At 37.3% G+C, this 15,870-nt stretch overlaps 1 protein-coding gene across 1 annotated transcript in view; it reads right to left on the reverse strand.

The window, feature by feature from the left end:
• Positions 1-408: 408 nt before the first annotated feature.
• The window catches only part of LOC111502325 (uncharacterized), an 84,414-nt gene continuing 68,952 nt past the window's right edge, over positions 409-15,870 (reverse strand). The window contains exons 2-4 of the mRNA XM_074177421.1: positions 13,376-15,066; positions 6,844-7,058; positions 409-4,329 (exon numbers count right to left, since the gene is read on the reverse strand). Coding sequence (XP_074033522.1) covers positions 4,131-4,329; positions 6,844-7,058; positions 13,376-15,066 — 2,105 coding nt within the window. The 3' untranslated portion in view covers positions 409-4,130. The remainder of the gene's footprint in view (positions 4,330-6,843; positions 7,059-13,375; positions 15,067-15,870) is intronic.

Genomic DNA, 15,870 nt, shown 5'->3' on the forward strand with positions numbered 1-15,870 from the left:
GAAGGGGGTGCCCCATGATTTGAGTGATCGACAGAAATTGACACGTTTCCAGTTCTGTTCTTTTTTGCTTTTGCGCAACCAAAGTGTATTATCTACAACAGGGGACGCCAAGCAAGCAAGAAAAGCAAGAAAAGACCATGGTTGATGTATGGTGGTCAGCGATTGTTGTAATTCACTATAATTTCTGCAATCGGGCCAAAAAATCACAACAGAGTGTGTAAATTGACGAAATCTACCGAAAATTGCATCAGCAGCATCCATCAGTGGTCAACAGTAGAGGTCCAATCCTGTTTCACGACAATTCCCGTCCGCATGTTTCACAAATCACCGACCAAAAAGTTAACAAATTGAGCGCCGACCATAGCAACCTCTACATTCGCAGGAACAACAACAATAAAAAACGATTCGTTCTATTATAATATGTATAATTTCTGGATGAAGCTCGTCCTCGTCAGAACAATAACTTAATATGACATACATGAATAACAAATATGGTTCAAGTGTCAAGTAAATTCGTTGCTTAACAGGTGAAAATGATAATAAATTACAATAACAACAATTATTTCAATCCTAACACTAACTAATTCTAACAAAATACTCGATATTCCACATCGCAAATTATAGACTGAATAACATTAACTCTTGATTCATTTGTCGAAATAATAGGGATCAAACTGAACATTGGAAGAAAATTTGTGTAGAATTATATCATGAGTTGTTATCCAATTCATTGGAATATATAACAATCGAATCGAAATTTTTATTAAGTACTCATATATGGCAAATATTTTCATACCAGGTGACTGAGAAATGCATTAAATATATTGAAGGTGAAATAATGAAACTGTTTTCTGGATTTTCAAGACAATTGACAGTTGACTTAGATATGACCTTCAGAAAAAGTCTAAAAAATATTTTTTTTTCAATTGGAAACAGTTTTTTATAATTTTATTCGAGTCATCCCCCATTTCCACTATGTACAGTTGTTTTCATGTATTTAAACTTTACGGCTGTTCTTATATCCTTCAGATTTAATAAGTCACTCAGAAAAAGGTGAGGTGGAAAGTTCATTTCAAGTTGCAAGAGTCCATGAAAGATGTCTCTAGCCTATTTAATATATTATTACTAAACGAATTGAATAACTGTTGATTCATGGCATGATGCTCCTTCATAGCTGAAGGTGTTTTCAATTTTTTCTCAAGTGGATTGTTAATAGAAAAGTGAAATATTGTTTTTCAACGATTGTTTTTATCGATTACGTTTAATATTCATACATTTCAATTATCAGGCTTTCAAAGCTTCAATTCAACTTTTACTACATAAATCACAACAAAGTCCAACAAAATCGTTAAGATTGTAATGACTTTGAAATGACTTTGTCTCAAATCCTATATAAATTCATTGTGATTTTTCATCTGTAGCAAAACAATGCAACAATGTTTGAAATATCATATCTATGCAATTTTTTCAAATTCATATTAGATACTACCTACAAGACTAATAATTCTCATCCATGTGAGATCAGTGGAATATGCATAAACATAATTTGGTTTTCTAAAAACTCCTCAAAGGACGCCATACCTCTCGAAATCATAGTTCTGGATTACGTTAGGAAAATTATAGAAGCATTCTTTGAGTATTCAACAGAAAATAAACTGAATGAAAATGTAACCCAACATTTAATTTAGTACACAGCAGTTTTGAGTTGATTTAAAATGACATGTGAATTTCATTAGTTCCATTGCCTAATATAATATAAAATGATTTGCAATAATTTTTTTTATAAAATCAAAAGCTGAAAATAACAATTATATTAAGCAAAAAACGAAATAATCAATGAAATTGAAATGAACAGCTGAAAATAACAATTATATTGAGCAAAAAACCCTGAATGAAATTACAATAAAATAAAATACAAGCAACAATTGGAAATTGAACGATAAAAGATCGTACGAGACCCTACTGCATCAATTGAAAGGAAATCTCACCAGAATTTAAAAAACCACCACCACCTTTTTTCGAAAAAGGAAAGACCATCGCTAACACCGCACCACAGTAAGCCCCCTCACTTGTACAGATTACCCTAAATCCACGAGAAGGGTGTTCCACTCAGATCGATCATTAGCTCCTCCACAGATTCAGCTACTTGAAACTTGTCCAGATGTTTACTGCGAATAATAAACCATTCCAGGAAAAACTTCATCTTTCATGAAGGATTCAAAACATTTTGTCAAACTACTAGGGGCAATCGAAGTCACAGAGCAAGATCAACTGATCAGTTTCGACGTGGAAAGCCTCTACGCCAACGGTTCTGTTGAAGAACCACTTCCCATAATACAAAGAAAGCTATCCAAAGACGGGCACCTGGAAGATATAACGAACTTAACCATAGAAGTAATCATGGAATTACTAGGATTCTATGTACGAAACTGCTATTTTTCACTGAAGGACGAATTCTTTACGCAAAATGAGGGACTGCCAATGGGATCGCCACTTTCACCAGTTATAGCCAACATATATATATATATATATATATATATATATATATATATATATATATATATATATATATATATATATATATGGGTTGGTTTGAAACTCTGGCCGTAGAAAAAGCCCACAAGAAGCACCTGGTTCTTAATAGGGAACCATGGGAATACAGAACTAGAATACATCAACAGCGTACGATCTTCCAGTCACAATGGGGAAGGAATACCGAACACCCACTCACACGGGACAGTATCTGAACCACGAATCCAAACACCATCAACCGACTAAAAGAGAAATCATCAAGACTCTAGTAGACCGTGCTTTCGGGCTCTGTAATACGGAAGAAGGTATCGAGAAAGAAGTGAGCATCATCAAATATGATCTTAAATGAAATGGTTACTTCAAAGTGATGGTGTAACAGGCTTTAGCTAGAAGACAGCAAGAGCTCCACAAGGAAGAGAAGCCGCCACAACCAGTACTTGTACTCCCCTACATCGAAGGATTATCGGAAAGGATAAGAAGGATTGGGTCCAAGTATAACATCATAACGGTCAACTGCCACCAAACGGTCAGCTCCTGCTAAACCGGAGAAGCTAAGGAGAAAAGAGGGGATAGGTGAAAGCACTCGTATGACCTATAAATAGTCATCTCCTGGAGGAATAAGTCCAGTCATCATCCGAAAACGCTTGCAGATACTAACAATCGGAACGAGGTGAAGTAACTTGTCTTGAAATTATTTGATATTCATTTCTTTCTTACTGTTCAATTTTCAATTGTTGCTTGTATTTTATTTTATTGTAATTTCATTCTAGCGTTTGTTTGCTCAATATAATTGTTGTTTTCAGCTATTCATTTTAATTTTATTGACTCTCTCGGGGATTTCAAATCATTTTATATCGTATGAGACAATGGAAGTTCGAACTGATGAAATTCACTGTGAGACATTATCAACCACCTTTAAATAAAATGCTGTGTTGAATGTTGGAAAACAGCAAAGCAAAGAAAATCTTCGACAGAACATGTCGAAAAAATGATAAAATGAGAGGAAAGTGTCAGCGAATTAGTTGACAGGAATATACAGTACTACACAAATTAATCAGTGAGCGAGTGAGAAAGCAATTTCTGATTTGCGTGTACAAAAGTCGACATTTCATTAGGTAGTCCTGAAGCACTAGAATTACTTGCCATCCAGTCTGTGTATCAGTTGGTGAATCAGTTCAAAGGGAAAAGTTGGCGATTTGGTTATAAGTGCTACGTATATCAATTAACTCTGGTACTAGAATATGGAAGTACTTCAGGAAAACCTGTAATTTGAGCAAAAAAAGTGATATATTACAAAAATTATCTTGGCAAATCTTCTCTCACCAAAATTAACAACAAAAGAAAACCAATTGAATAATAATACTCGTATACTGTTGGTTTACAACTGACTGGTTAACTTTCATTCGGAACTATGATTGGAATGGGTCGTGACAGAACGAATGGTTTCCGTTCCAATTTTTGGCATTCACTGAATTTTGTGGGGGTTTCACTTTTGAGGACTTTGATACATTTTTATTCTGGACCACCGTTGTCCTAGGTATAAATAAAACTCAGCGTTGTATTCACAGCATTATCACAATCCCACAAGTTCACTCTATCTAGTTTTCATTGGCATCTTCGATTGTCTCCAGAGTTTCTTTTTGGTATGGATTTTTCGTAGACGAATCAACTTTTTCCGTATCTTCACTCTCGACATCCTGTGATTCTTCTGAATCGCTTTCTTCGCTAGAGTTTCCTTTGCCTTTCTTCTCTTTCCTCATTTTCTCCTCCATTTGTTGAAACTTGAGGGCTAGATACCTGCAAAAGAAAGTGAATTATAGTACGAAAACAAGCAAGGCAAAAGGGATATGTATGATATGTATGAATCACTAATTTGTTTTCTGACCCAATTCTTGTGATTTTTTTCAAACAGAACACAAGCAGTACAGGAAAATACTCAAGACGCTTAAATTCGTTCTCAAGAAGTTCATTCCACATACACACAGTTCTCCAAATGAAAAAGTTCGAGGTGTACTGAGTTTAACCTCAAAACGATGAGCAGCCAGAGTCGGTCGCGTATTTCTGATATGTACCGCTCTTGGTGGAATCAAATGTGCCAAGTGACTTGAATACCTCCGGTGAAAGTATCTATGAAAGAGAGACATATCTCCAACCTTTCTTCGATGTTCCAGTCTATCAAGTTTGCAAGTGATGTTTGAGTCCCCATTCAGGCGAATGGCTCTTTTCTGGATGGAATGCAGCAGCTTCAGGCTATGCTTAGGAGTAGCTCCAAAGAAGGTCTGATCTGAGCTTTATAAAGCATCAAAAGTTGCTGAGGTGTGTACTGTTTTCTGGTTCGGGACAGTGCTCCAAGCTTTTGAGAAGCAGCCTTTGCAATTCCAGCGACATGATTGTGCCAAGACATATTGGTATCCAGTTTAACCCCCAACAAACTTCATCGAAGCAGAAAGCTTCGGTGAAAACTGATGCCTGGGTTTTCGTGGCATCGAATTGAACCTTGGTACTTACACCCCAATTCGAAATCACCTCTAGATCCTCATTGTATTTAAAATATTCTCTCACTTCCCGCTGAGTTTTTCCATAACAGAAGACGATGAGGTAAACAAGGATAAAACTCGCTATAAGAATGTTTTTGACACATCCTGCATTTATTAGATTATATCTTTAACTTTGAAATTCAACATAATATTGTTGTGTAGTCTGAATATAGTATAACTGAAACATGGGTCTCAGAATGGATCTTTGTGGAATGCCAATTATTATCACGGAAATCTCTGAATGTTCATCTGGTAGAACAACCTGTTGATGACCATCCAAATAGGAGGCAATCAATGAGCCTGTTTCCTGAGAATAGTACAGCAAACGTGTCATGAGAGGCAGCACTAGTAGTAGAGACAAACAATAAACTATTCACATGTAAAACAGTGTTATTTACGTAATATTAACTTATTATTTAAAAATATAAATCTGATATAAAAATTATTTTGTGCTAGTATAATGCCAACAAAGCATTGCTGTTTTGCGAATTGTACGTCGGATAATCGATACCCGGAAGAAAACGTATTTTTTATACCATTTATAAAACCTCACAATAATGAGGTTAGATGTAAGAAATGGATACATGCTTCGAGGAGAGTGGATTTAACAGTGCAAAAAATAAATAAACATTCATATGTATGCTCTAAACATGAAATGAATAGTAAATTTTTCAAAGTTAATTACCATTGATTAGAATGAGATATAACCTCAATCGTTTATTAAATTATATTCATTATATTTAATTAAATTTATTTCATTACCATCTATATTTGATTCATATTTCACTCGGAAATAAGTCTGAAATTCATAATTATTTTAAATTTCTTTTAATACAGTTTGAATCTACCGCTACCCTTTTACTAGAGTCTGTATACTAACCTGTCTATCAATTCATTTTTTTTCCAGTTACTTTTAAATTACAGCATGCAAGCCAACGTTTTAATGTTACAACATTGTTTTCCTTTACAGTTGCAAATTTTAGTTTTGCTCCAGGAATATTTTCTTCTGTTGAAAACATTCTTTTTCAATTGTACTTTACCATATATTTATATGAGGATTAGGCAGTGTTTATCCCTACCGAACTACTAGCGCTGCTAGTGAGTGATTTTTTGTACTTCAGGAAAAGGTTCATTGAAGTTGTATGCCTCTTACTCCATAAAATTATAAGTTATTCAAAAGATTGTTATGCATGATGTAATCGAATGCTTTTCAGAGGTCCAACACAGAAGCAGATGGCTTCAGACTTTTGTCGAAAAATTTTATGATTTCCTCAAAGTTATTCGTGAGGAAATGACTAGATGGCCGCTTGAAGTTTGAAATCAATAGGTACTAGGATTTTTCAGTACTTGTTGATCTTCTATCTGAAGAAAAATACTTCGTGTAGTTGAAGTAAACGGTATTATTCACACTAAAAGTTGTCGGCACTCTCAAAGGCTAGAAAACCAATACATAGAAATTAATCGGCTGCGAAATAGTCCACTTGGACTGAAGAATTCGTGGTTTGTATTGGAAGAGTCATAAAATTGAATTTGAAGGGAATGCGGGAATGCGGTGATGGTTATCGCCGTCGTGTTCAATTCAGTTCAATGTTGTACAAATATAAATTTAATCAGAAATGATTATTGAATAACGAATTTAGTTAGCTCCCTAACTATATTATTAAAGGGGAGCTGTGGGAAGGTAGGTTGCACTATACCGTTTACTTGAACTATACCATATCGTAGCTATTGATATAAAATTGAAAAAAAAAGAACGTTATATCTAAGAACTTACTTGTCAACTAGTGGTCCAGAGTAATCTTCTGGGAATTTTGGCGATAAGGGAATGATGTACTTGTAGAGCCTCTCGTTGAGTACGTATAGTTGAGCTGTACTAGAACATTTGACGTTGTACCACCAATCACAAGTGAGCGCCACCTGGCTGAATATCGTTCCATTTGGACATAGGAATGATGACTGACCTCCATTCAAGTCACAATAGTGCCAAACCTGGAAATATCAATTTCGTTATACATTTGGTGTAACTCTTGAATAAACACTAGTATTACTGCTGGGCTCGCGAGTAAAAGGTACAGATTTCAAACGACAACCTACATTTCAAATGAATCTATTGAAAATAGTTTTTCCACACTAGAACAAATATACTGTCTCTCGACAGTTCCTAATGTTATTCACTACTTGTTTTGATATCTGGTATTCCCCTGTTTTCTATCTGTATTTAATAAACTACTCAAAATGAATAACAGAGATACATCCTTAAAATCCAAGAAGTAAAAAATAATATGTATTATTTCATGATAAAAACTTCTGGTGTGTACTCCATACTAATTCTTATCATGTTCCATTCGGTTGTTGTTTACTTTTTTACTTTTTTTTGTACTTTTACCTACAAAATCATTAATAGCGATTCCAGAGCTTGGAATCGCTACCAAATTTACGGCCTAGTAAAAAGAGCCCTTTATCCCAATCGACAAAGGGCAACAACCCGCAGAGAAGATCGTTTCTTACGACTTTGGGCAATTAGGGGTCGCACCGATTCTGCTATAACTCTGCAAAATCGCCTTATAGAAGCTACGGGAACGCAAATTTCGAACCAAACGATACGAAATCGACTTCGCGAAATACAACTCCATGCAAGACGACCTGTTAGAGCCCCTAGATTAACTCCAGCTCATCGAGGAAATCGTAGAAACTTTTGTCAAGAGCATCGTAGTTGGAATTTAGAGCAGTGGGCCAATGTGATATTTACAGATGAAAAAAAATCATGACGGACGTGTTCGGGTATGAAAATGTCCCGGTGAACGCTATTTGGATGATTGTGTGCAAGAAATTGTTCCATTTGGAGGTGGATCGATAATGGTATGGGCTGATATAACTTTGACAGGACACACGAACCTTTTGGTATTTCGGGAATTGACTTTAACGGCTGTCCGTTACATAGAGGAGATATTGGAACCTCATGTCGTCCCATTTGCCCAAAATATGGGCGCTGGTTTTACAACAAGATAATGCTAGGCCACACGTAGCCAGGGTCGTGAGAAATTTCCTTCAGGAGCACAATATTAATGTCAAGAGATGGCCAGCTAATAGTCCGGATCTAAATCCTATTGATCAGCTCTGAAATGAACTGGAAAGACGTTTGAAGGATCATCAACCCTTCCAAAATCTGAACCAACTTGCAGATGCTCTTTTGGCGATTTACGAGCAGTTACCACAAAAAATAATTAGAAATTTGGTGGAACTGCCTCGTCGTTGTGCCGAACTTCTTAGAGCCAGGGGTGGACGTACTCACTATTATTGTACATTTTTCTTCAAGGACATGTCTCTATATTCATTTTGAGTAGTTTATTTAAACGAGCAAATAACGAGCTGTTTGGAATGGAAGGGGTTATTGTGACTCTGGTAGAGAGGGCAAGACGTATCTGCTAACCAAAGGACTACAAGAGAAAAAGTGTCATCTGAATAATGTGTTTCTGGGTAACAAATATAACAACTCCGAAATCAACCGAGTCTCATGACCGATTCAGAAACACTCCACGGTGACACAGAAGCGAACGGCCATTGGAAGAACTTTTCTGTCCTACACAAGCGGCGTGACGGACCGAATTCGAATGATTCTCGAGAAACATGGAGTTAGGACCACAAGCCCACATGATCAGCAGAAGATCCCAGGGATTCATTGAATACACCAGGAGTATACCGAATACTGTATGGTTGTGGTCCGTTTTACATTGAAATCACGAATGGAAGCGTTAAAACGCACTTGATTGAGCATAAAAGAAGTTGCTGCTATGGCCACACAGATGAATCGGCAGTTGCAAGTTACAGAACACGCTCTCTCAGAGGGCAACCATGACATGGCTTTCGAACGCACGCATGTTTTTGATAAAACCGACGAATTTTTGAGATCGTACATATCAACAGGTTTCTAGATACATTTGGAGGTTTTGACATCGAAAAATGTGGAACATCTATGAACAGCCACAAAAGTAGAAAACAGGTGAGTATTGGATATCACAATTGGTTTACAATATAACACAATAAGAGACCACTATCTTGTTGGTTCATCATGCTTGGAAGATAACACGGAGAAAGTCCCACAGAAAATAGAAACTGTCCCACCTCGTCTACATGGCTTAGCAAAAGTCCATAAAAAATGTTCCACTAACACCATGTCATGAATGAGATAAGTTCACCAACTGATGAGCTGGCCAAATTCCATCGCAACCACTCACTGAAAAAAACAGGGTTATTCTTTCAATGATTTGGGACATCTCATTGAAAAAACTATAGATATGAGGTTAGGTTTAGAAGAAATACTAGTGAGTGGCCCCCTAGTACATTATGGTTCCGGTTAAAGACACTATACGGCTAATTGGTGCTGTATTCCCAGAAGACATAACAGCTCTGTTCGCTCATTATTTGTCATCACCAGGAAGGTCTCACAGAAATCTGAAGCTATCCCACCAGGTCTATATGGCTCAGCAAAAATTCATAAAGGAAATGTGTTATCAAAACCATGTCGCAAATGCGATAAGTTCACCAAGTTATGAGCTAGTTGAATCCCTAAACGTCTCTTCTGAAGCCGCTCTCAGAAAAACAGTTATCCATCAATGACTTGATACATTTCATTGAAAGGTCCAGGAGACCTATCAGTGAACTTCCACTTGGTCTCCTTGTATACGATGATTCCTACCAAAAACATAGGCTTTTGTATTCCCAGCAGACATAACCCCCTTGTTCTGTAACTGTTAGCTAAGCCCAAAGAGTCTATAGTCTGTATCTTCAGCCTAACCTTCAGGTGCGGGTTGACCTACATTCAAACTACGAAAAGAAGTGTAAGTTTCCTGTTATATTAACACCACAGAAGTGCTGGAATGGCTGGCCAAGACTGGTTTCATCGCTTCATGCAAAGGAATAAACAAATAACTATTCGGAAGCCGGAGGGTCTGTCAAGGGCAAGGATTTATGGTATGTAAAAAAAAGAGTGGCAGAATTCTTCAATACTTTGGAAAAAGTAGTAGATAACAACAATTTAAGAGGAAGACCTGAATGTATATACAATGTAGATGAAACGGGGATTCTGCTTAGTACGCGCCCACCAAACATTATAGCCCAAAAAGGTGCTAAGATGTTGTCAGCATGACCAGTGTTGAACGAGGTGGAAATGTAACCGCTTGGAATCAAGCTGCCACTGTTGACAATGCTACGAAATACTTTGAAAAGACTGGAATATTTCTACGAAACGCGAATGCAATTCATGACCACAAGTTCATCGGTGATCAAGAGTCGGATATTATGGAGTCCCAAGTCCAGTCCACAAGTTCCCAACAACTGCAGTTGTAAGTAGATTATACCAGTAGCTGATACAGTATCAGCTGCAAGTTCACGACAGTCTGAGAAACCTCAGTCTTCCACGTGAGAAGATGAAGAAAGAAAGAAAAAGAATATGAAGAATAAAGCAACACCTGGGATAAAAACAAAACAGAGAGACTGTCAAGTACCCCAAGTCCAATCCACGAGTTCCCTACAAGTGCATCCACAAGACCAATCCTCAAGAGTAGAACAAGTACAATCAAAAATAAATGTACTAGTCAAAGTCACAAATACGAAACCACTTGATATAGTACTATCTACAAGTTCGTAACAGTTTGACGAAGTCCAGCCTCTCACCTGTTCAGAAATGATTAAAGAAACGCTTCCATCACCTTTGAAGTCACCAATTGCTTCTGAGAGAATTCGTGAAGGTTCAAAACCGGTTTTGCATTTGACATCACCTCAGAGTAAGACTACTCTTCTCGAAAAAAAAAAACAAAGAAGAAATTTAAAGAAGCCAATAAAACCAAAGAAAATAAGGAAAAGGCTATGGGTGAAGAAAATACTATGAAGAAGATGAAGAATGAAGCAACGAAATATTTGTTCATCCACCATTAGAGGATTGGATTCAGTGCAGTGCTTGCGAAGAATGGTGCCTTGAAAAATGTGGTGACATGGGGGGGGAGGGGGGAAAGGACGAGGATTAAAATTGATCTCATTATTAATTTTCTACTGATTCTAAGTGTTGAGTAACTGAAAAATTTGTGTGTACGATCAGATTTACCCCGAAAATTGGGACGATTCAGATATCTTTCTTTTTTTATTTTTTTAATAGCTAATTGAGAGAATTTATGGATGATTTAGGCTTTCAAATGTTTATTTCATAGCTGATTCATCAGCCATGAAACAATACTCAATACTCAAAACAATACTCAAAAATTCACATCGTGCACTTATGTTTTTTATTTCAATTCATTTGTATCAATTACGATCAATGATGTTCCATTGTCACTTCAGATAGATTTTCAATGAAATACAATTTAAATTCGGCGAATATTTCGATAAAGCACATATTTTATCGAGTGTTCATTGCAAAATGGTTGAAAATTATTTTGCACTGGGAAAATATTTTCGTTTTCAAACACAACCCCAATGTTTAGTTTCATTAAATGTTTCATATTTTCAAGTATCTCCAATATTCGAATGCATGGAGTAATTTTAGTTCTGATTGAACTAAGTGAATAACATTATTGAGAATTTTAGCAAAGTAACAAACTGTACCAGAAAATCTAGAATGTTCGAGGTTCAAGAAATAACAAATGTTACAATCAGTTTCCAAGTTGAATGATCACATAATAAACATTTTCTACATTCACTTTCACTTCAATTAATATAACGAAAATAGTTTATGAATAATAATATTGCACTGAAAACTGAGAAGAAAACTGAAGGAAAGTCCACCTTGTCACTGAATTACCGAAGGTAAGCAATATCTGAACACCCAAAACTGAATCTACTTTGGTTAATCAATTAGTTCTGATGACATCAACTTGTTTGAGGAAACCCACGTTTAGAAGACTGTTACATTTTTGGTGAAAGGGGGAAGCTCTTTGTTTTGGTTTTAACGATAGGTTACCTTTTATGTTTCGGGTTTTGGCAACCCTAGTGTTGCAATCTGGTAACTGACAGATCTATCGTAGAGTTGGACATTTTTGAGCTTATACGTATTCAGATCGTTTTGACATACGCACGCTATTTGTGTTGTTTAAAGTAACTTAAAAGATTTATCTCGGCCCAAAAATGGAATTAAATCGAGAACATTTTCATGCGATTATTTTTTACAACTTTCGACGTGGATTAACTCAGCAACAGTGCATGGAATAACTCAATTCAATTATTGGCGATGAAGCTCCATCAAGGACCAGTGTTTATCGATGGTATGGTGAATTCAATCGTGGTCGTACTTCATTCTAAGACGAATTTCGTGAAGGTCGTCCAAAATCAGTTGTTTTTCCAAAAACCATTGATGCTGTGCCGAACTGATATTGCAAGATCGTCATGTGACCTATTATGAGCTTGAGACAACCTTAGGCGTTAATGGGACCAGCATACATTCAATATTGCCTAAACATTTGACTGTGGAAAAAATTGTTCGCGTTGGATACCACACAATTTGTCAATCGCTCAAAAAAGGCTCGTGTCGATTAGTCGAAAGAAATGCTCAAAAAATACGATCGCGGTGCTTTGAAACACGTTTATGGCATCGTGACAGGTGATGAATAGTGGATTTACGCGTATGAGCCCGAAAGTAAACAGCAGTCGACTGTGTGGATGTTTCAAGATGAGCCAAATCCAACAAAAGTTGTTCGAGCATGAAGCACTTCCAAGCAAATGGTCGCCTGTTTTTTCGGAAAAACTGGACATGTCGCAACCGAACCACTAGAACAACGCAGAACAGTCAATTCTGAGTGGTACACAACCATTTGTTTGCCAGTTGTCTTCCAAGAAATCAGGAAAACCAACTGCCGAAGACGGATCACTCTTCACCACGACAATGCGAGGTCTCACACATCGGCTCAAACAACTGCATTTTTGAGCATCCAAAACATGGATTTGATGAATCATCTGCCGTATAGTCCTGACTTGGCACCGAATGACTTCTTTTTATTCCCGCACGTAAAAAACAAACTGAGAGGTCAACGTCTTTCGACACCTGAAGAAGCGGTTGCTGAATTCAGAATGCATGTTTTGGAGATACCTCAATCAGAGTGGCAAAAGTGCTTCGACAATTGGTTCAAACGCATGCGAAAGTGTATAGATCCTCATAGGGAATATTTTGAAAAACAATAAAGTGATTTTTGATGATTAATATTTGTTTTTGTTTCTCTAATCCCGAAATATAAAAGGTAACCATCTATAAAGTATGTCAATTTCATCTTCGAATAAATACAACTAGTAGTTAATAATATCAATAAAAACTGTGCTCTCACCTGACAATTAGTATCTGGATCACCAAAGAACCCCTTATATCTCTGCGTCTTACAATTGAAAGTAGTCTTTGGTATGGTCGATAGAGCAGGATAATCAACTCCAGGCTTCCCAGGAGTCCCACCATCAGGAGTGTCTTCCGGAAAATGCTGCCCTACTGCTATAGGCAAATGAGCTAGGTCCCCACCAACACCAACCCCTGCCTCGTTGCTTATACCATCATCATATTCGGATGAACTACTATCTTGAACAATAATTGGTTTCGAAAGCTTCTGCTGCTTCTTAAGAGCGTCAAGGATCCTCACTAGGGTCTTTATACTGTTGTCGATGTTATCCGCTGTGAGAGTTTTGGGTAGAGTGTTAGTTGACTGGAGATGACTTAGAATCTCTGCCAAGCCTGGAGAGGTTTTTGTTGGAGGTGGTGCTCCGTCATATTCTTCGTATTGGACGGATACTAGTTGCTTCTGAGGAGCGTCATGGTAGTCGCCATATTTTGGAACATCGGGGTATCTAGATGACTCTGGATATTTATTAGAGGTTTCTGCAGTTGGTGGAAGAACATGATACTCTTTATATTTCGGTTTTGAAGGGGTAATATCTTGGTATTTTGCAGGAGCTTGCAATGGTGGTAGAGCAGCTTGGAACTCTTTCAATTTTGGAGGAGAGCCTAGTTCATATTTGAGTGGATTTTCTGATGAAGGAGTGTCTTGGTAGTCGTCGCTGTTAGAAATAACGTGGTACTTTGGAAACTGCTCGTACTTTGGTGTTACATACCTTAGCGGTTCATTATATTGCTCGCTTGGTGGTGCTACTTGAATGTACTGCGGAACTTTTTGTGTATTATACCTCTGCTTCTCTCTGAACACTGGTTTTCTCTGAATAACAATTAAAGGGCGCGGTTCTCGATCCTGAGGAGGCACTGGCACAATGATGAATGGTTTTCTTGTAACTTCTTGGTATGGCTCCAACACTGGATATTCCTTCTGACCGTAGTTCTGTTTCGAAGCCAAATGCTTTGTTCCCTCCCGCAAACTCTCGAAGTTCTTCGCGTGCTCGTACTGGTTTTTCCCCTCTGCACTTGGTATGTCAATACTTGTGGCTGTGAACGTCTCAATTGTAGTTTTCGACGGTCGGAATATTTTGAACCTATTATAATTGACTTGCGGTTTCAGGACGTATCGTTGTGGCTGAATGGGGCGGTTGACTTGAACATAACTAGGCTCCCTATAGTTTTGCCTCAGCTTTAATTGTGCCAACTTGTCGTATATTTCACTATAATTCGGAACTTTGTTTTGCGGTACGTATTGAACTTCGACTCTTGCGGGCGAGGGGTTTTGGACCATCGGGCGAAACGGGCCGGGAATGGCGTTACTTTCCAGGAAAGGGGTGAATTTGTGCTGCGATTGATACAGGGCGTCTTGGCTGTTGTGGTAGTCATCGTAGTTGTTCACTTTTTTCTGGACGAAGCGGTATTTATCCATAGGGGGTTGGTAAGGTGGGCTGTTGAACGACTGGGTTTGATAGAAGTTGGTGTATGGGAGCAATCTTTTATGTCTTTCTGATGCGGTCAGCGTAATGTTGGCTAGTTCAAGTTTTTTGGTGTCGCTCATTTTTGTTGCCATGACGGATATGCTGGAGTCTTCAGGTTTATCATGGTGGATTGTTGTTATTCCTGTTGATCGAGATGGATACCCTGAAAGTGGAAATTAAGTTACAGTGGTAATATATACCTATTGGAAATAACGTTTGAAATCAATTCTTTATTTTTCATTCATCACTAAGTGATGGGTTAATTATTTTAACAGAAAAACAAATTCGAGTGTACAAGATATAGAAATTGAAACTTTCCTCTGATCAGGTGTACTGATCAGGATCTCTGATTAGGATTAGTTTGCAAAAATTGAAGAAATCATTGAAACCATATCAAGAGGTTTCATTTACTATAGAATCGTTTCGGAAGAATGCTCATGAGTAGGGTTAAGTTGAAAAACAGCTTTAGCTGATACTTCTACCTTACGTCATGAGGTCTTTTTCAATTAATGTGAATACACGTAAAATATTCTGTATCTCTTGTGACGAATGAAGTCGATAACTATTATATTATTATAACACATGGACTGAAAAGTCTCGGATCCAAGAAAGAAAACTGTTTTTTTTTGTTCAAAATTGGCTTAATTCATCAACGTAATCTTCACCAAGAGTCACACAATCATTCTAGCGCCGTTGTAACATCTCAATACGTCTTCTGTAGAAAGATTTATCTTTTGCCTCGAAATAGGCCTCACTTTCAGCAATAACCTCTTCTTTCGAGCGAAATTTCTTATAGATGAGCATTTTTTCAAAGTCAGCGAACAGCCAGTAGTCGCTGGGAGCCAAATCTGGCGAATACGGTGGATTTGGGAGCAATTAGAAGTTCAATTCATGTAGTTTTGACATAATAGTAGTCATGAAAAATTAAAACTTCCATGTTTTTCACCACTTTTATCGGTAACTATCG

The sequence above is a fragment of the Leptinotarsa decemlineata genome, unplaced genomic scaffold, assembly GCF_025532065.1.
Source record: "Leptinotarsa decemlineata unplaced genomic scaffold, Ldec_3_MD MMD2_tig00002974_RagTag_RagTag, whole genome shotgun sequence".
NCBI classification, from domain to species: domain Eukaryota; kingdom Metazoa; phylum Arthropoda; class Insecta; order Coleoptera; family Chrysomelidae; genus Leptinotarsa; species Leptinotarsa decemlineata.